General features: G+C 39.9%; 1 protein-coding gene across 2 annotated transcripts in view; it reads left to right on the top strand.

Moving 5' to 3' along the window:
- LOC133457340 (probable G-protein coupled receptor 153) overlaps positions 1-21,758 on the top strand; it is a 51,112-nt gene that overhangs the window by 18,205 nt on the left and 11,149 nt on the right. For both annotated transcript variants that reach the window (XM_061736506.1, XM_061736505.1), the window contains exons 2-3: positions 7,362-8,003; positions 18,598-19,027. In XM_061736506.1, coding sequence (XP_061592490.1) covers positions 7,630-8,003; positions 18,598-19,027 — 804 coding nt within the window. In that variant the 5' untranslated portion in view covers positions 7,362-7,629. The remainder of the gene's footprint in view (positions 1-7,361; positions 8,004-18,597; positions 19,028-21,758) is intronic.

Genomic DNA, 21,758 nt, shown 5'->3' with positions numbered 1-21,758 from the left:
AGCAGAGCTGGGAAGTATTAGGTACGTTGTAAATGTGTGGCGTCTTGCTCTTTGACTGCCTTGGAAATAGGAACTGAGTGAAAACAAGTCCAGGTTGTTGATTAATGACTTTAATATACGAGTCATTTACATGAAGCCACATGCAATAAATTGAATTTTCAGTGAAGTAATGAGGTCAGAGAATGGGTAGGTGATGCTGGTAATGACTCTCAGCCGGGAAGGAGTGGGAGGGACATTTTGCCATAATGCATGAAAGTAGTTGTACTTTATTTGTCCTCTTTTCTTTTCTTTTCTTTTTGCTGTTGTGACTGTTTCTTATGATGTCACAACCCAGTAAAACCCCAATTAAGAAATATGGATCTGTCTGTTGCAGTTTTCCTTTTCTGACAGAAAAACATGAGAGATAATAAACATTTGCTCTTCTCTTTTTTTTTTAAACATGACTGCATGTTAAGGTATTTTTTATCTTTATCCTCCTGGTTTCTTTCACAGAAGCTGTGTGGGCCTTTCATTCATATCTGGATAAACAGGATTTAACACAGATGATAAGAAAGACCCAGCGGAGGTGTCGAGAGGCAGAATCACAAGTCACCAGTCAGTTTAACGTGCATGTTTTTGGACTGAGAGAGGGAGGTACCGGTACTCCGGAAATAAATCATGCAAACAATGCCAGAATGTGCTTTTGAAATATACAGTAAAAGTGAGGCTGCTGCAACTCAGGACATAGTCCAGAGGTTGATCTCACTTGCTGATGTGTCTTTGGGCAAGATGAGCCCCATGTTGCCCTAAATGTGTTGAATAAAGAGATTGGCTATGCATTGTAAAATACTATATATGCTGATCAGCATGGTTACTGTTTTTTGTTTATTTTGGTTTTGATCCTATCTCTCATGTCCATTCTTTAGAGTTTGCTTTATGGGATTTTTGCACGGAAATTTAAAGTGAATGTCTGGGTGATAGTCTTGCACGGATATTTGGAGATATGTTCCGCCATTCTTCTCAGAGTATTTTCAGTTATATTGGCGTCTATCATGTTTGTGTTTCTGCAAAAGGGTTTGGGATTGAAGACATGGAGCATTTTTGGCTCATAGAACTTATACAGTATGTACTGTATATAAAGTTATGTGTAAGATAACATCACCATCGGTTTTGAAACGAGGAGCTAGTACAGAAGTGCCTTTAAGTACAACACTGCTGACGATTTCTGGGGGCTGGCAGTGGCTCCAGATCATCACTCCCCTTCAAGAAGCATGAACATCTGGAACGTAATACATGTCAGTGGATTTATTTCCCACCAGACAATCTAATAATGTTAATTTAATTCTTAAAGATCGGTGTGCTGGTGGTTTATGTGAGGTAGAAAATACCAGGATTTTGTTCACACTCAGTTGATCGTCACATATCTGTGGTGTGTGTGTGTGTGTGTGTGTGTGACTGTTTTCAACACACCGATCTAGGTATTGGGTACTCTCTCTCATGTGGTATAATGCTGTTCAAGAGTTATTGGCTGTAATTTGTTTCCAAATTTCCATTTCCATGGCAGTTCTTAGCTGTTAGACCAATCTCAGGTAAGAGTAGGGGATTGCTTCCACCACATAAAACTAGCTACTATGAAAAGAGGTTTACATCTATGCTAGTAAAGTGCCTTGTGTGACTGAATCTGTGGTATTGCGACCAAATTATGTCTCTGACATTTCATTAATACCACAGAAAATTGTGTCAACCTGCATACAAACTGACATGTTTCCTTTAACGAGAGTTATTTAAAATATCCTGCAAAGCTTTTTGATGGCTGGTATCTTGCTTGGTAATGATACATAGTGAATCTATCTTTTTCTATACCTTTTTTGTTTTTCACAGAATCTTCTGTAAATGTGTTTATAGAGCTCATGTTAAATAGTTTGACACTATTACTTTGTTACTAAAATGCAACAGCTGCTTCATCACTTATTTCCTTAAAAGTCACTTTATTTTTTCTTCTATTTCAGACTAATTCCCTTGTGTGTCTATTTGAAGCCCTCATTCCCTGCCATCAGCCATGCAGTTCATCCAAAACTTTCAGCACTCACATAAGTTGTTTTCTTTATAGCTAACATCAGCACAGATTATTTCGATGCATATATTATCTACTGCTGAATAATTATATAAACCCTGATAAACTAAGCGGGACAACAGTTTTTTCATGAAGACAGGAGATGTCACTGCAGAAATCAGGTCAAAGTATCACGAAGTCTACCGTTTTCTGTCAAGCAATTACACATGCTTGCATGGTAATAGTTCATGTAGGTCATGGAAAGATGAGTTATCTTTAAAATGCACGACCCATTTTAATTTTCCATTCCGACGTCACTTATATCTGCCACAGAGAATCTGTGCCACTCATTTAACATTCAGTAACAGTAATCTTTAGTGTGTGTGTGTGTGTGTGTTGTGTGTGTGTGTGTGTGTGTGTGTGTGTGTGTGTGTGTGTGTGTGTGTGTGTGTGTGACAGAGAGAGAGAGAGACTTGTGTGGTAGAGGACAGATTTGGCTTGGAGGCCCATGGGATTTTGGGTGATTGAGTTGTTAGCTCTCCTGTGGATGGAAAGCGCGTCAGTCCAGTGCTCAACTAAGACCAGTGCTAAAACTACAAGCTCCCCTCGTCCTGTTATACCACTAAATACCCTTAAGAGAACTGCCACACGACTACTAGGGATGGGCGGTATGGACTAAAAAATGTATCACGATAATTTCTGGCATTTATCCCGATAACGATAAAAAAATACCAATACAAAAAGTGTCATCAACGGGAATCTTTCTTTCTTTCTTTCTTTCTTTCTTTCTTTCTTTCTTTCTTTCTTTCTTTCTTTCTTTCTTTCTTTCTTTCTTTCTTTCTTTCTTTCTTTCTTTCTTTCTTTCTTTCTTTCTTTCTTTCTTTCTTTCTTTCTTTCTTTCTTTCTTTCTTTCTTTCTTTCTTTCTTTCAGGCTCATTTCTTTCTTTCTGGCTCATTTCTTTCTTTCTTTCTTTCTTTCTTTCTTTCTTTCTTTCTTTCTTTCTTTCTTTCTTTCTTTCTTTCTTTCAGGCTCATTTCTTTCCTTCCTTCCTTCCTTCCTTCCTTCCTTCCTTCCTTCCTTCCTTCCTTCCTTCCTTCCTTCCTTCCTTCCTTTCTTTCCTCAATTTATCGTTTTTAACGTGAGATGACAAATTCTTACCGTGGGGGAATTTTTTTGACGGTTTATCGTGAACGGTAAAATATCGCCCATTCCTAACGACTACCCGTCCAAGTATATTATATAGTATATCTGGTTTACAACAGGATCCCTCCAAAAGTTGTTTCATGTATAAATTAAAGAGTGTCAAAAAGATCTGTTTTTTTTAGATAAAATTAATTTACTGCCAAACAGCAGCTGAATTAACCATTTCCTTCTGAAATGCAGTTAAGCTACATAACGTGCAAGACTTGTCAAACACTTTTCAACCGTTAACATAAAATTAGTTTTCAATCAGATGTGTCTTTGTAATTTAACTGCTGTTCCACTGCTGTTGCTGGGCAAGGTCATTTTTAATAAACACAGCTTTGACAGTTACGTTTTGAGTAAAGTAATAGGTTTAGTAACACTGTTAGACCTTTTGATAACTTCCTCCAGTCACAATCTCATCAAGTGAGGGAGCCAGAACTGTGCCAGAGACAGAGATCGTTCCCAAAAGTGCTTTCTGCCGTGACTTTCCAGCTGGAGAACATGCAGAGATGAGGGAATTCACGTCAGTAACTTTGGTTTCCTGGCTGGCTGATGTGCAGTACACACATTTAAAGGAGAGGGTCGAGATGACACATTGAAATGTAAGATGGAGCGGACGGAGGAAGGAAAAGTCAGTGTGGCTAAACTGTCAGCCGTATGTGATTATAGGTTGTTGACAGATGTTTAGGATGGGGAATTTGTGGGACTCACTCTGGGCTCAAGACCTGAATGAGCGGCACAAATACTTCCAACATCTGGTCATTTGTGGTTGACATAGCTTACGGTTATCCACCCTGTCTCCAATAATTAATCCCAGCATTCCATGTTACCACTTTCTCTCATTTGCCTTTTCCTGTAACTGCCTTTGATTTTTCCAAAATAATTTTCCCAAAATCAATATGGATTTATTGTATTTCCCCATTTGCCTTATGGAACCTGTTGGACTGGGAGGAGTGGAGTGATTTGGGTGGAGGTGCAAGCGCTGCTGCAGTGTTTGTTGTTGGATTCCGCTGTGGTTCCTCTTCAGTCAACATACAGACTGTGACTCAGTTCACTCCAACCACCTGGGGATTTCTGCATCAACTATGAATCATTCTTTTTACATCCCAGACTGAATACTAGAAATGTTTCTTGATACCTCACTAAGGAACAGGAATTTAACTTAACGCATTAGTAAGGGAGTTTTACTTAACTTCATATGTCGGCTTTCTTCAAGAACTTGTTATGAATTCAGTAAAAGTGTTTTCCTTGATCACCTTCATGACAAAATGAAGCTTGAATAAAGAATTGGGGTTACTTCATATCTTTGGTGGAAATAGAAAATGTGAGGCCAGAAAACAGGAAAACATGGCAGCAGTGGCTCAGGTGGTAGAGCGGGTCGTCCAATGATCCAAGGATTGGCCGTTCAAACCCCACTCTCCCCTAGTCATCTGTCGTTGTGTCCTTGGGCAAGATACTTTACCCTCCTAGCCTCTCCAGGGAAGGCCTTGCTGGTGTGTGGATGTGGACAAATGTTCCAGTGGTGGTCGGATTGGCAGCCATGTTTCCATCAGCCTGGCCCAGGGCGGCTGTGGCTACACTTGTCATTTACCACCACCGAGTGTGAATGAGGAGTGAATGAATAATATACGACCGTTGTAAAGCGACCGTGGGTTCCTTGATACGCCTATATAAAGGCAAGTTATTATTATTTTTATTATTAAAACTCTGGCTAGCTTCGGGAAAGCTGTTGATATTTTCTTTGCTCTGTTTTGACTTAAATTTCTTTTACAATTTGTGTAACACAAGCAAAGTGTTACACAAAGTGCCGCTGGGTTATTACATACAGTAGCTGAACAAAACAACTGTTTAGTAGCAGACATAAGAACAAATAAAATCCACATTAAGCCCTTTAGATTTGAGATAAAGACATAAGTGGGATAGCTGTTAAATGAGCCATTGCTGAATGATACAGCACTTTAGGTGAACAAAAGAACAAGTAGCGCTACATCCATAGCTCGTATCGGGTGCTGTTGCAGAAAAGAGTGACAGGGAGAAAGAGACTGGTGGAAGTATAGGAGCAGGGTGATGATTAAGCAGTGTTCCCTCTCAGGGGTTCTGCCAAGAGTACATCAGTGTTTGGACAAGTCAAAAGAGACAGGGAATAGATGTGACAACACACTCCAGCTGTGCCCAGCATTTTCAACAGCACAGTGGGAGAACCAGTATTATCCTCTTCTGACAATTGTCTCTCTTGAGCTGTGTGACGGGGAATGGAGCCTGGATTTATTGCATAGTATTTCTTGTATTAGTATAGTATTTCTTTCATATATTATATTATATTATATTATATTATATTATATTATATTATATTATATTATAAGATTTCTTATGATTCCATTTTGCTTGTCAATCCTCTACTTTATTATTGACAAGAAAGAAGCACACACTTTTATCTCCACTAGACAACGCTGCCTAAGACACGAGTAGCATGCAGCTGAATCAGCACCTCTTTCACAGTAATAACATCAGTATAAGTGTAACTGTAACTGCTATTTCAATTCATTTCAATGCCCATCACTGGTCAAGGTCAGTTTCTTTTTCCTCTAGTAGTCAGTTTATGTTGGTTTAGGAAAAATAATCTTTACATGAACTTACTTGGCAATAACTCGACTGATTATTAATTTTCAAAATTCTTTCTGAAAAAAATTGAATTAGTTTGTGAGCTTGTCAGTAGTACTTGGAACCAATAATCATAAGAATTTTTTGAGGTTTTTATTATTATGTCCACGCACTCATCTTTATTCACCTGTGTGAAAAAAGCAGCATCAAACTGTCAGTTACATTTTCATCAGTTGTTGTGTTGCTAAGTGCTTATCTTTATCATTTGAAAGCAACTAAATGAGCAGTTGTCTGGTGCGTTTTGGATTAAAATGTCATACGCAGCAGGAAAACAGAATTCTCTTCAATGAGACCAATTAGACGGAGCAGGTTCATGAATCAAACATTGCGCAGTGCAAAGATAGTCTCTACACTGTCATGCACTAACTGGAGTACAGAGATGGTAAAATGCCAAGAGGGGAGCTCCAACAGTTTCCACTTCGCTTAAAGAGGAAACATCTCAGTGATAATGTGTGTGCTTGGCTTAGCACGTGAATATGATTTGGGAGGAACTATGGTCTTGTTTTGTTGATGCGTACATCTCAAGGAAATCCTGATGAGGAATCTTTACATTACCAGCTTTGAGCATGTGTTGGATGATTCAGATTACGGTATGTTCGTCAAAGGATGCAGTGTTGTACTCATGCTGGCAAACACGCAGTATCAGGGTTTATTCTTCAATTAAATAACATTATTTCTTCACGTTATCTTTTTTCAAGTTATTGTTCATGAAAAGACTTCCGATAAAGTTTTGGATGTTATTAGCTTGTGGGTTGGGATTGGGCTCTTATGTAGCTGCGTTTTGGAGGATTTAAAAAAAAAGGTTGGGTAGTATGTCTTAGTAGTAGTAATAGTAGTAGTAGTTTATTTTGTTTTGGTCATTTACATTAAAGCTATTTGCATATACACACTGAATATGTATACACACAGGTGTGTGTGTATATATATATATATATATATATATATATATATATATATATATATATATATATATACAATTCTTTTTTTTAGACAAAAAAGGTATAGGTTGAAGCCTCGTGGCTTATTTTGCCTATCCTTTTCACCTTTTTCACTACAGAAAAGGAAAAAAAAAAAAACTAATAAGAAGAAAATGAAACGAACGAACAAAACAAAGAAATGAATAAAGAAGAGAAGAAAATAAATGTGGTCACTCACGATTGAGGACAGCATAGTCTGCATAGCATAGTCAGCACGTTTGGTTCTTGCATGTGTGAATCATTTCTTTTTTTTTTTTTCTTTACCTAAACATACTATTATATCAATTCGGTCTGGCCTGCAGCATTATTAAAATAGGCATAATTGCCTATTGGACATGAGTCATTTATAGTAATAGTTACTCTTCTGATTGATACACCCCTGTTGAGTCACTGATGAGGGATTGTGTATAGTAAGATTCCTTTTGGGTTGGACTGATTGCTTAAATTTCCTTAATGCCGCCACTCCTCTGACTCTGACTCACGTCTTCTCTCTTCTCCTCTCCAGGTTCACTTAAAGAGAACTGACTCATTTCTGCCATCCTGCCCCTCATTCTTGACGTCGGACATGCCCCTCTAACTCGGTTTTCCCCCACTACGGGCTTTCGCTGCTCAGCACATCCCATGGAGAGTAAACGCCCACCCAGATAGGATGCCTGCCTCATCCAGCGTGCTGCGTCCCCTCCTGCCCATCACCACCTCCTCCTCCTCCTCCTCGCGTGTACCTGCCAACATTTCCTTGTGGCCCACAAGGCTCCACTCTGCCCCAATAACACATGGCGGATGAGGTGACCACCATGAAGGATGATGTCATCAATGCCAACACACTGGCTTGGCTGGTCTGCTCTGGCGTGTCCATCCTGGCCAACACATGGAGCATCCTCAGCGTCAGTGCCAAGCAGAAAAAGTGGAAGCCATTGGAGTTCCTCATCTGCACCTTGGCAGGCACCCACATCCTCAACATGGCCATTCCCATCACCATGTACTGTGTCATTACACTGCGGCGCCAGCACTCCAACTACGAGTGGAATGAGGGTCTGTGCAAGGTGTTCGTCTCTACCTTTTATACTCTCACACTGGTCACCTGCTTCTCCGTCACTTCGCTCTCCTATCACCGGATGTGGATGGTACGCTGGCCGGTAAACTACAGGTATGACATCTAGTTGCAGATGTTGGTCATTTAAGCTGTTCCAGTTTTACAATGGCACTTTCATTCATATTACAAACTTTTTTTTTTTTATAAATTTGTTTATTGTAAACAGGACAATGATAACGACAATAACAAGAGCAACAAAGCGAGTAGAACATTACTATATACAGTACAGGTGCTTGCTGATCAGAGAAAACAATTAAATAATAATAACGGTGAATAACAAAAAGAAAAAAAAACAAACAAAGAAAAAAGGAGCACAATATATCGGAATCTCTTGAGAAAGGAAAAATAAACGGAAAGAAGAGGTGTGCTCCATCTTCACATCGAATCCTGTTTACATTATTTTTTAAATTTTTATAGTGAGCTTTTACCCACTCCCGCCACCCCCCACCCCCCACCCTCGCCCCTAGGTATGTTGAGCCACAAATAATAAAATGACTAAGTTAATAAAAATAAAATCATACGTTAATAAAGGGGGGAAAGCGAATAAGTAAACTGGTTAAATAATAATAATAAAAATAAATAAAATAAAATAAGTAAATAAATAAAAAAAAAAAAAAAAAAGGGGGGAAAAAGAAAAATAGCTTCATAGACAAGAAGGGGAAATTAGTATAGCAAGATGGGAAGAAATTTCAGAAGATAGAAAGGAAGAGGAAGGGTCACCTGTTCTCCAGAAGACTAGAACTAGGAGACCTCGTCAGCATCAGGAATGATAGTAAGTTCTCTTATAAGGACTAACAGGGGGTCCCAGGTATTCTGGAAAGATTTCAGGGATCCTTTCAATGAAAATCTTAACTTTTCTAACTGAAGGCATTGTAAGACATCTCGTATCCATTGATCATGTGTTGGGGGGGAGGCATGTTTCCATTTGAGAAGGATACAGCGTCTAGCCAGCAAAGTGGTAAAGGCAATGACACGGCGTACAGTGGTGGGCATATTATCAGCTGGGGGAAGACCAAATAATGCAGTCAAGGGGTTAGGTTCTATTTTTGTGTTGAAGGCCTGATCAATTGTGCCAAATATGTCAGACCAGAATTTATTCAGCCTTGAGCAGGACCAAAACATGTGGAGATGGTCAGCAGGTGATTGACTGCATCTGTTGCAAGCATCGCTTCGATCCGGAAAAATTTTAGCAAGCCTAGCATTGGTAAAGTGAGCTCTATGGAGCACCTTACATTGCAGTAAGCCGTGTCTGGCACAAATAGATGATGAGTGGACTAAATTGAGAATATCGATCCACTGGCTATCAGAAATGTTGTCATCTAGATCACGCTCCCAGAGCTCCTTGAGAGGTATCAAGGGATCTGGATTCAGGGAACCAATCTGATTGTAAAGAATAGAAATCAGGCGTTTTTGGTTAGGGTCAAATGAGAGAAGCTTATCCATTTCCGATTCAGGAGGACGATTAGGAAAATGAGGAAACAGCTTTTGAATAAAGTGCCTGATTTGGAAAAAGCGAAAAAGATGGCTGTTGGGTAACTTAAATTTGTCTGACAGGGACCTAAAAGAAGAGAAAATCCCATCCTCATAAAGGTCATCTAAGGTAGTGAGACCATTATTCGACCAGACGCGGAAGGTGGGGTCCGTAGACGATGGGGAGAATAAGTGATTGTTCAAAATTGGCGCGTGAATCGAGGCTCTATGTAATCCATGTTGTTTTCTGAATTGCAGCCAGATCTTAATGGTGTTAGTAACAATTGGATTGCTGGAAATTGTATGGGCCACAACAGGAAGCTGAGAGCATATAATAGAGTGTAGGGATGCAGAGGTTGACAACTCAATATGTACCCAGGGGGGATAAGATTCTGAAGGTTTACATTTGGCCCAATATAGCAGCTTGTTAATGTTGGAGGCAAAAAAGTAATTACGAAAATTGGGGAGCGCAAGGCCCCCTTCTGATTTAGGGAGTTGGAGACACAATCTTTTAATGCGTGCAGGTTTTTTGTTCCAGATGAACGCATTTAACTGCTGATCAAGATCAGTGAAAAAGGATTTATTGATACACACAGGGATGTGTTGAAAAAGATAAAGAAATTTAGGTAGGACGATCATTTTGACAAGGTTGACGCGACCCGCAAGAGAGAGAGGGAGAGAGGCCCACCTAGACACGTCAGCTCTAAGTTTGTCAAGTAATGGCAAGAAATTTTTTGGAAACAGTTCTTTAAAAGAGCTAGTAACAAACACCCCTAAGTACTTGAACCCCTCCGTGGCCATTTTAAAGGGGAATATGGATTGGGGAAGTGCCTTTGCCAGGTCATTTAAAAAAAAAAACTTCGCTCTTATGGATGTTTAGTTTGTAGCCTGATATGAGGCCAAACCTATCTAAAATTGATAATATCGCGGGAAGAGAGGATATGGGATTGGAGATCATGAGCAGCAGGTCGTCAGCGTAAAGAGACAGCTTATGAATCATGCCGTGGCGATTAATACCCTCAAACTTGTCATGGGTTCTGAGCCAGATAGCAAGGGGTTCAATGGCTATATTGAACAGGAGCGGCGAAAGAGGACAGCCCTGGCGCGTCCCACGCTGGAGAGAGAAAGGCGGAGAACGAATTCCATTAGTGTGTACAGAGGCAGTTGGAGAGGCATAAAGTAATTTAATCCAGGAAATAAATTGGGAATCAAAGCCGAATTTTTCTAAAATGAAAAATAGGTAGCCCCATTCTACCCTATCGAATGCCTTCTCAGCATCAAGTGTCACTACAATTTCCGGGGTGATAGAGGAGGGTGAGAAAATGATATTAAGTAATCTCCTAGTATTGAAAAAAGAGTGTCTCCCCACCATAAAGCCTGTTTGGTCCGGCGAGATTATATCTGACAATACGCGTTGAAGGCGAAGGGCCAGTATTTTGGCCAGTATTTTGCAGTCCACATTCAGCAACGAAATCGGTCTATAACTGCTGCAGGAAGTGGGGTCTTTGTCTTTCTTCAGGAGCAGGGATATAGATGCCATGGACAGAGTTTCTGGTAATTGACCCTTCTGAAAGGAGTCATTGTACATCCTGGCTAAAATCGGGGCTAAATGAGAAGAGTACGCCTTGAAAAATTCAACAGTGTAGCCATCGGGTCCAGGGGATTTTCCATTTTGCATAGATTTAATTGCCTCTTGTATCTCAAGGGTCGAGACTGGGCTGCCTAATCCACTAGCGGTGGCCTTGTCAATTTTGGGGTACGTTAAGAAGTCAAGAGGGTTGGGAGTCATAGTGGAGATTGAGGGACATTCCGAAGTATAGAGTTTGGTGTAGAATTCCAAAAAAGAACTATTAATTTCAGCAGGATTGGATGTGAGTTGGCCATTGGACGATCTGATTTGTGGGATTAGCCTGGACGCATTGGCTGCACGAGCTTGTTGAGCTAGGAGCCTCCCAGCCTTGTCACCTTGTTCAAAGAAGCGTTGCCTGCATTGTCTCAGTTGTCTCTCAACGATGCCTGTCATAAGAAGGTCGTGCTCTGAAAGTAATAAGAGGCGTTTTTTATAGAGAGGGGGGGAGGGGGAAACGGAGTATGCTTCATCAAGTGTGCGAAGTTCGTTGAGAATATCTGTTAGCCTAGCCTTTTCTGCTCGCCTCTTATGTGAAACGTACGCAATGACCTGCCCACGTACAGTGGCCTTAAGTGCCTCCCACAGAGCACCACTACCAACGTCCGAGGTGTCATTTATGTCAATGTAAGAGGAAATCTGCGTGGAGATAAAGTCTCTAAATGCACTATCTGAAAGTAGACCAGAACTGAATTTCCAGAGCGGTGGGGAGGATGGAGCAGAAGAAAAAATGATGTCGACAGATGTAGGAGCATGGTCTGAGACAGCTATAGGATGGTATTCGCATGAGTTGATTAGATGTAGCAAATTGTTGTCCAGAAGAAAAAAGTCAATTCGTGAAAAAGTGTGGTGTCTGTGTGAGAAGAAAGAAAAAGCTTTACTTTGTGGGTTAGTAAATCTCCAGGGGTCTGAGAGGCCTAATTGTGATGCGTAGTGTAAAACTACATTGGCTGATTTAGAGAGAGTAGTTTGTGTGGGTGATGATCTGTCGAGACCCACGTTCTGAACCAAGTTCCAATCTCCTGCCATAATAATACGACGGTTGTCAGCACTGGGGATTTTAGTGAAAAAGTTCACAAAAAACTGTTCATCGTCCCAGTTGGGAGCATAGACCGAGGCTAAAATTACTGGCGTGTTCTCTAAAATGCCTGAAACTATAACATAACGACCGTTGGGATCTAATAACGAGTTTGTCAATTCAAATTTAACGTTTCTGTGGATAATAAGTGCCACTCCTCTCGCTTTATGGAGGAATTGTGAGTGGAAGAAATGGCCCATCCATGCCCTTTTAATACGAAGGAACTCAGATGATTTAAGATGAGTTTCCTGTAGGAAAATGATGTCGCCATTGAGATGTTGTAGCCGTGTCATCACTTTACCAATCTTAGCCGCATTGTTCAAGCCCTTAGTATTCCAGGAGATCAAACGAATTCTTTTACCTGACGATGTCATAGCAACCATTTAAAAGATATTTTGAGGAGGAGATGGCCTGAGAAACCACTGTATAGCAGAAGAGGGAGAAAGTGAAGACAGAGTGATGAGACGAAGCTGATGAGGGAGTAAGAAAGAAGGGTAAGTGGGATTGACAAAAGAGAGGGAGAAAAGGGGAAAAAAAACAAAACAAAACAAAACAAAAAAAAAAAAAAAAAAAACCAACAAAACAAAAAAAAAAAAAAAAAAAAAAAAAAAAAAAAACCCATGTGACCATACCTGAGGCTAAACCCGAAAAACACCACAAAATCAAGCTCTATAGCTCAAATCTCAGTAATTACACTAACACTTGTAATTACACTAACACTATTCTTCCGGGGTCTTATTCCCTATCTAAACAGTGGAACCCAGAACAAATATATCAAAAAGACCCAGTGGATAAGTAATGGTAATTAAGATGATAATTCTAAACTTGTATGCAGAAATATCCATGTCGAACAAAACCATTGAAAAGGAAAAAGAGAGAAAAATAAAAATAAATAACACTTGGTGCAATGAAAAGCAACATTACGTGGCCAGAGCAACCAGCCCAATAATTAAATCAAATAGAATGAATCCCTATAGGTGTAAAAAATGAGAAAATAAAGTGGAAATAAAGGTCTCAGCAGGGAGGAGGCGCAGTCTATTACAGAACATCCAAATCGAGGTTATGCGTGGAGCTAGCGCCCCCCCTGCTGGCAACAGGGACCATCGCGTTAATAACGTCAAAAAGTAAACAAATACAGCATGTTACCAGGCTCCCGCGACGGTCAGCCGGAGGAGGACGCGTTGGAGCCCGGGCGGTTGGCTGATATGAAGTCCTTGGCCTCAGACACGGAGGAAAGCCTCTTCCTGGATCCATCATTCAGGGTGATGTTCAGCCTCGCCGGGAAAAGCAGCGCCGGTTTAAATCCGAGTTGATATAGTTCAGACATCACCGCTTGGTATTCTCTGCGTTGCTCCAGTATTTCAGGAGGGTAATCCTCGTAGATTGCAATGGGGGTCCCGCGGTACTGGAGCTTCCCTCTCTTAGCTCTTGCTTCGCGGATGATCTGATCCTTCTGTTGGAACCTGTGGAGTCTGATGATCACGGCTCTGGGTCTCTGGTCCGGACGCGGCTTGGCGGAGAGTGTACGGTGCGCCCTGTCGCACTCCGGGGGAGATCCGAAAAAGCCCTCGCCAAAGACCTCAGACAGTAGCTCAGAGAAAAAGGTGGAGGGTCGAGGACCTTCGATTGACTCAGGTAAGCCAATTACCCGGATATTATTGCGGCGGCTGCGGGACTCGAGGTCCGTGAGCTTGGCCTGAAGCTTGATGTTGCTCTCCAGTAGCTTTTCACACGTCGATTCCAGGCTGTGTATGCGCCCATCTTGATCGTTCGCATTTACTTCAAGTGAGGCAATCGACTGAGTGTGATCAGAAACCGTAGTTTGAATGCGGTCCAGTTTGGTTTCGAGTGTGGAGATGGAAGCCTTGAAGTCCGCGGAGAGCGCCCTTCGGTGTTCCTCCAGCAGGGACGCTATGGACGCCATGTTAAGCTCGCTGCTGCTTTCCAGTGCGGGGTCGTTCTTTGTAGCATGTTCTTTTTTGCCCGATTTAGGATGTTTAGAGGCCATAATTCAGCACCAAGGTGTTCGAGGTGATAATTGTATCCACTTGGCAAAGGAAAAAAAACAAGGCTATGGGGTTTGAAATGGAAAATGAATATAAGTTTAGGGAGCTACACCCAACGCCTGTCTACTCCATCCTATCCCGCCGGAAGTCCCCATATTACAAACTTATATAAATATCCTCGTTAGCTGTTGTGCTGCTCAGCACTTTGTTCCAACTCTCCCTGCAGAGACTGCCGTCGAACAGTCAGCAGCAAATGTACTTGGTCAATGATTTTCTGCTAAGTTAGGAACACGCCTGTGCTATGATATAACAGTAATGAACCAATGCGAGGTCCCCTTTTGCTTGAAGCAGAGAGTTGCGGCATCAGTGAGCTCCTGTGCAGAAAGTAATTATAGTTTGTTTAATGGGTTGCAGTGTGTGTGTGTGTGTGTGTGTGTGTGTGTGTGTGTGTGTGTGTGTGTGTGTGTGTGTGTGTGTGTGTGTGTGTGTGTGTGTGTGTGTGTGTGTGTGTGTGTGTGTGTGTGTGTGTGTGTGTGTGTGTGTGTGTGTGTGTGTGTGTGTGTGTGTGTGTGTGCCAGAGAGAGAGAGAGAGGGGGAGGAGAAAGTGAGGAGCAGGGGCTCAATCAGAGCGTTGAATGCATCTATACAGTAGTACATGGTACATTTCACTATTTTGGATGTTAAAAAATAGAAATATGTTAGTAATTTGCCAGATATATATTAATACAGGTTATAATACACCTGGAGAGACCACCGGTCTATATTCTATATATTGTGTGTGTGTGTATGTATGTACATGTACGTATGTATGTATGTATGTATGTATGTATATATGTATATATGTATATATGTATATATATATATATATATATATATATATATATATATATATATATATATATATATATATACACTATACTATACTATAGGAAACCTCAAGTTAGTCTATTTTACAATTCAAAAGGTTTTAGAAAGTTTTCCTAAATTAAAGGTTTTCTATATAAGGACAGGCTACAAGGATAATAGGATGTGATGATAGTCTTATCAGGTCTTAAAATCTGGTAAATAAAACCTCAGATGAATAAAACATAGGGGATTACCTCGTCTCATTATATCTGAACAATAACTAAGCCAAACTATAGAAGAGTGCAAACAACAAAGCACACGTTCAGCAGCTTGTAGAACCAACCTTAACATCAGTATGGTAAATGAAAGTAACTTGATTGTTATATAATCTTTGTCAGTCCCTTATATCATTGGGGAGGAACTTTGACCTACTCTTCTTTACAGCTCTGCTTCATTTAATTGAGGTCTAAGGTTCTCATAGCTCTTCTCATTGCTCATTTCTGATTTCAGCCGAGTATAGTGAAAGTGCAGGGTGTTCGTTTCTTCTTGTGGTGCTCAAATCATTGAAAAAGCATGATATGGACATATTTCAACACTTATTCATGCCGAGAACATTTATTATTGGAAGTACTTTCAGTTGAAGAAATATTTGCTGTGAAAACTTTTGACAGCATGTTTTTATTCTTTTGGATCATACCCAGACTTGATGAGAATAAAAAAGAGCGAATATCTAGCGTATAATTAAAGAAGGACCCATCATTTAAAACTTTCAGTTCAGTAGCAGGTCAGCCTCTATAATGTGGAATTAATTTGTGTTTTTTGGGATTCAGTCATTCAAATAAAATTATATATTTCCAATATATTTAGTAAAAAAAAGTGTTCTTTGTTCTAACCCTCAGCAAATAAGCATATAAGGACTTTGAAAGAAAGAAAACATTAATTCAGAGGAGACAATCCACAACAGTTAAGGTGATCTTTTGCAGCAGGTTTCTAATATTTGATGGTGTCTTACTCAGACTTGTGCCACTTGTCAGGCTGTTTACAGTTGTCGAGTGGGATGTGCTGCATTAGATGAAATCTCTTTCCTGCCAAGACAGCTGCTGGTTGCGGTTATTTGGGGTAACACCATGTCAAACTCTCTAGACTGAGCATCTGCCAGCTCCAGTTTCCACCTTCATGTGGCACCTCACACCATATGATATCACTTAGCAACACTGAATCACACTAATCAGGTTCACCTCTCAGTCACAGCTCTCACACCGTTTTGGTACTTCCTTTAAAAAAGGACTTTGACGCTATATCTAGTCGGAGACACAGGTCACATAGTAATGAAGAGAGTGTGCACAGCGAGCATTTGGAATACTCATCAAATGATACAATTAACAGTGCAAATGTTTGTCATTTGTACATTTGTGCAGCATCTCACACTTCAGAGGTCTTGGCTTTGGTCAAACTCAGCTGTATGACTTTGCAGATCTCTATTCTGAGGCCATCAGGCGAAGAACAATCATTTACAGCTGAGTGCATTTCTAGAGCAAATAATGTGGCAAATACAACCGGAACCTCCATGAAGTCAGTATTCATATCAGCAGATAACATAAAAGCTACAATGTGGGTTCCTGAAAATGTGGATGTGGTGAAGATCAGTATTCTGTAGCCTCCCCCTTCTTCCCCTGCTGAAGAACTGTATGATTTTCCTGCCTGTGGCATCAGGATTACAGATGCTAAACCTACGTAAAATTGGCCAGTTTTGCAGATAAACAGACGTTCAGATAAGATATGCACGCTTCCTTTTAAATTGAAGCTCAGCCTCGCTATCAATATGGCCTGCGCATCTGCCACTGTGGTTAATGCTGGCAGTTATCACATTTTACACAAATGCTTTATTATCTCTGTTCTCTATTCTCTCGGCCATTTGATTGGCCCACCTTCCTTCTGGAAGCATAAACTTTCCTCTCAGGTGTTTGTCTTCTTGTTTTCACTTTTAACTTTAATATAGTTCAGCTGGTGCTCTGTGTAATTTGTTCATTTTTCATTTAAACGCTTTGCTTCCTCCCTGAGGAGCTGGCATAGGTGCCTTATTACTGACATTAAAACACACCGAAGCCCTGAATTATGAATTCATACCTTGTGCTCGGGCAGCTATTCTCATCATCCTGCGCTCAGCGTGTCACAGGAGTTATTTCCTGTATGACGCCCAATTCCTCTCTGGTAATTGATTCATGCAGCTTGGTGACGTAACTTGCCCGTGTACCCCAGGCACACTCAGCAAAGGCTAGCATTATTACTCACTGTGACAACAAGAGTCACTTGTCTTTGCAAAAATCTGCAGTGCAAAGATAGATTCAACTGCTGACTTCTCTATGCCATTATTGTGTTGGTACATGCAAGTTAATGCTTGCAGTAAAGTTGCAAATATTTTTAAAATAAATGATGATTCTTTCGTGTGTGAAGGTTCCCTGTGAAGCCAGTTCTCCTACGGGGGATTATCATGAGAAAAGCAAACATGTGCTCTGATTCTACTAGATGGGGGGATTGGGTATTCTTCACAAAGTGCTTAAAACACCTAATACAAAAGAGGGCTTTAACAGAGCATTCTGCAGCAGGAATAATTAAGAAAAAGAAATACTGCAACTGTGCAGTCTGAAGTAAAGTGGCTATGTAATTAAGATTTGAAAAATGTAAATGTAAATCTAAATGTATTATTTGTTGCAGTTCGTGAAAATGTGGATGTGGTGAAGATGTAAATGTATTATTTGTTGCAGTTCAGCAGTATTTGACTTGTAATGGTTGAATATAGTGAGAGCATCATTTTATGTGAAGTCCTGGAAAAGAGAACATCAGTCGCTGCTTGCCATGTTTTTAGACATATGAGTGCCACGTCCGCAAACCTTGCAAAGTGCCACACCGCCAGAGGACACAAACACATTCAGTACATTCTTCATTGTAGCAGTTACTTGGTGGTGAGAGGCAATAGAAATCCCTTCATGCTGAAATTGACCAGGCTGAGAAGTGGACAGAGGGATGTGACAAGCAATCTCTCGCCATCAGCAGAGAATTGATTTCCCTTCACATTCATCTCTGGTTTATCCAAGCCATAACTTATATTCGGATTGCTTTTTTTCAGCTTCTAGGTGCAGGTCTTGCTTTTTTTTTATTGGTACAGTGTAGTTCCTGAAACTTTGGTGTGGTGTAGTGTTGCAAAATTTATGTTTGCAGCCTTTCACCACTAGTACACAGCTTATAACACTTATACGCTTCCTAATAATGTTTTATTCAAATCATTTTATGCAACACACTTAAAATGATGTGGGTCAGTGTACATGTCCAATATTTCTTGATTCATTGGAAATTCTTAATTTTGTTTTGAAAATGTAGCACAATAAGATTTGAACTTTGATCCTGAGAACTGTTTTTGATATTAGTCATTGACGTAAGGTTTATTTGAGAGTTGTACTTCTGAGACTTTAAAGATCAGAGGCAATATTACCACAACTTTTAAACTTATATGAGCTACTTGACCTAAATAAAGTAGAAAAACAAACCAGCAAATAAACAATTTGACTTGAAAGACGAGCAGCACAACTGACTTTGTACTAAAATGTGTGGTTGTGTTTCCAGGCTGAGCAACACCAAGAAGCAGGCCGTGCATACAGTGATGGGCATCTGGATGGTGTCCTTCATCCTGTCCACACTGCCGGCAGTGGGCTGGCATGACACCATCGACCGCTTCTACACCTCCGACTGCAGATTCATTGTGACAGAGATTGGCCTGGGCTTCGGTGTGTGCTTTCTGCTGCTGATCGGCGGCAGTGTTGCCATGGGTGTGATCTGCATCGGCATCGCTCTATTCCAGACCTTCTCCATTCAAGCGGGACATAATGCAGACAAGAACAAGTTCAATGTCCCCACCATTGTGGTGGAGGACGCTCAGGGGAAGCGCAGATCATCCATCGATGGCTCAGAGCCCCTCAAGACGTCGCTGCAGATTACTTACCTGATCAGTGGGATTGTCTTCATCTACGACTTCCTGACCGGCTTCCCCATACTGGTGAGTTATCGCTGAAGCAGGATTGTAGTTAATGACTCATATAAACTAGCAAATTAGACATAAGACACTGTTTGGTTAGTTGGTCCCAAAACGTTGTTTCAGAGGTTTTCTTTTGTTCACCTCAGCCCTGTTTTCATGATCTGTAGAGACAGAAGAGGCTTTCTACTGGCAACCCTTCCAAACAAACTGTTATTGTGCAGTCAATTTGTGATTATGCTGTCTCGGATTTTAATATTTAACACACTCAAATGAGCCCTGTAGGGTGGAAGAGGCCAGATTTCTCTGGCATTGGGGTGAATTTCTGGGACATCTACTCACTCACACCTAGAAACATCGGTAACTCTCACGAATGCTTTCGACCCCTGAGTGAATAATCTTTCTCACTGTAGGATGCTGAACTCCAATGTTCATCATTAGGATATGTTTTATTTATTTATTTATTTATTTTTGTATCCTTTTGTACAGATTTTCCAGTTGCAGGTTAGTGTAAAAATGTAAAATTGCAGTGAAAAAATGTTTGTGTATGGTAAGGTAAGAGGAGGTAATAAATACTTAAATAGAAAAATTAAATAAACAAACAAAAATGGAAACATTACTTTAGTTTTATATAATTCAGTATCTGTTCCTGCGTCTTCCTAGTCGGTGTTTATTATGGTTAACAGTTAAATGGATTAATAAACTTTTAAGCAAGCGACATCAGAACCAACAGCATTCCTCGCACTTACAGAGCCCTCGGCCGTCCTAATTTTAGCATATCATTGCTTCTCCACTCAAATCACTGCAGTGGTTTTTTCTTTAAGGTTTAAAAATACTTTCAGGGTCTCTATCCCTACTTTTTGTTTTATTATGCAATCTCATATTGTGTAACTAAATAAATTGACTCTTGAGTGAAGGAGTGAGTACTGTTGTAGTGTCACCATTTGGTTTGCAAATTCTGCCCTCAGGTCCTCATTTATTTTTTAACAAGTTAGCTCACTAGTGCTCTCTGCAGATTGAAGTGCCTGCAGAAAGCTCAGAGCTTATAGTTTGTGATTGAGCCAAACCAACCAGCCTGGCCTCTGAAAAGCAAGTAACCTTGATAAAGCTTTTCCCACAAGATAAATTATTTTGGACCATATTTACTATAGTTAAGCAGGCAGTTTTCCCTGCATTAAGGCCAAAAACACTTCCGTAGTTGTTTGTTAAACAAAGTTGTAAATTTTTACATTCATACTAATCTTTATTGTTCACAGATTTGTCTTTTGCACCTGAGACAAGCCAAATGCTAACGTCCACTTTAAAATGCACCGTATGGAAAAGCTTTCAGTGATGAATCCAAATATACATAACTATTTATAGAAGACGTGTCAACATAGGTGAACTTTTATTCTCATTTGCCAGTATATTTTAGCATCTCAAGCTAGAATAATCTTTCATCTGCCTCTCACATGTTGTTTTGCCTTAAAAATTTGCCTAAAACTGATGGAAACATTTTGCTTTATTATCCACATTTCCCTCAAATAAAACAAGAGCATCCTGTCTAACTGGCTGATGATTTAAATGCTGTTAGCTGCTTCTGCGTCTAGAAAGCCTCTTCCCATACAGACAATGACACCATCAGAGGTTACTACTTTTGAAATGTGTTAATACTGGAGCAAGAATCAAAATATTGCTTAATGTAGTGTTTACAAACTCTTACCTCTGAGCTGAGATGTTTTGCTTGGGAGCTAAAATGGCATTTTTGTTTCTTCTGGAAGTTTTTGTAGAACAATTATTTGAAACTGACATCTGAAATGTACACATTTTCAGCAACATCCCATTGTGTCTTTTTTGTAAGTAGAGAATAGAGAGAGAAGTGAATCAGTAAAGACAGATTCACTGACAGAAAGAACATAAGACTTGCCTGCCGTTTTTATGATCCCACCTAATGAGCCATTTAAATGCATGGAAATGTTGCAACACATAAACAAGTGTATTTGTTTTGAACTGCACGATTTCACTAAGGTTTATGGTTAGTGAAGGAAACAAAACACCTAAAACAAGCCAATATGACCTGGGGTTTAAGTCTCGCTTTCTTTTATTATGATATATATATACAGTATATTTTCATGATGATGAGAATACACAAATAAAGTTTATTTTTAGAATATTTGGGTTGTTGATTAAGAAGCTAGAGACAAAACGTAGTGACAGGTGAAAAAAAAACAAAAAACAAAAAACAGAGTAATTGTACTCAAATCTACTCAAGTAAATCGACAGGTTTAAAACATAGCAGAGTAAAAGTCGTTAATTACTTTATAACAGCTAAAGGGGCGTCTTCCCTATGTAGCAGAAACATTACAAGAGGATATTAATACCAAGTTGTTTTATATTGAAGGACTATCTTTAGAAATTAAAGTACAACAAGAAAATAACACACACAAAATTTTTAACATTTATTGAGAAACATCTCCTTTTTTCATCAAGTCATACTGAAAGACTGTAAAACTTTGTTTTTACCAACAATAGAAAATATTATTAGTGGCACATCTTTAGAGCATTACCCTAAATGTCCTAAGTTTGTGCATAAATTGATTTTGAAATTACTTACTGAAATTAATTACAGAAACTATAGCTTTGCTCAGTGGCTTCAGTGACTCGTCTCTACCTCATCTACTATCTTTCTCTGGATTTTGCATCAGTTTGTTCTCCTGCTCATCCCTTCATTTAGATACGTACAGGTATTATAAGACTTCTGAGACCATTCACCTCA

The sequence above is a fragment of the Cololabis saira genome, chromosome 12, assembly GCF_033807715.1.
Source record: "Cololabis saira isolate AMF1-May2022 chromosome 12, fColSai1.1, whole genome shotgun sequence".
NCBI classification, from domain to species: Eukaryota; Metazoa; Chordata; class Actinopteri; order Beloniformes; family Belonidae; genus Cololabis; species Cololabis saira.
Note: the sequence above shows the minus strand (reverse complement) of the source record. Positions and strands in the feature narration are given on the sequence as shown.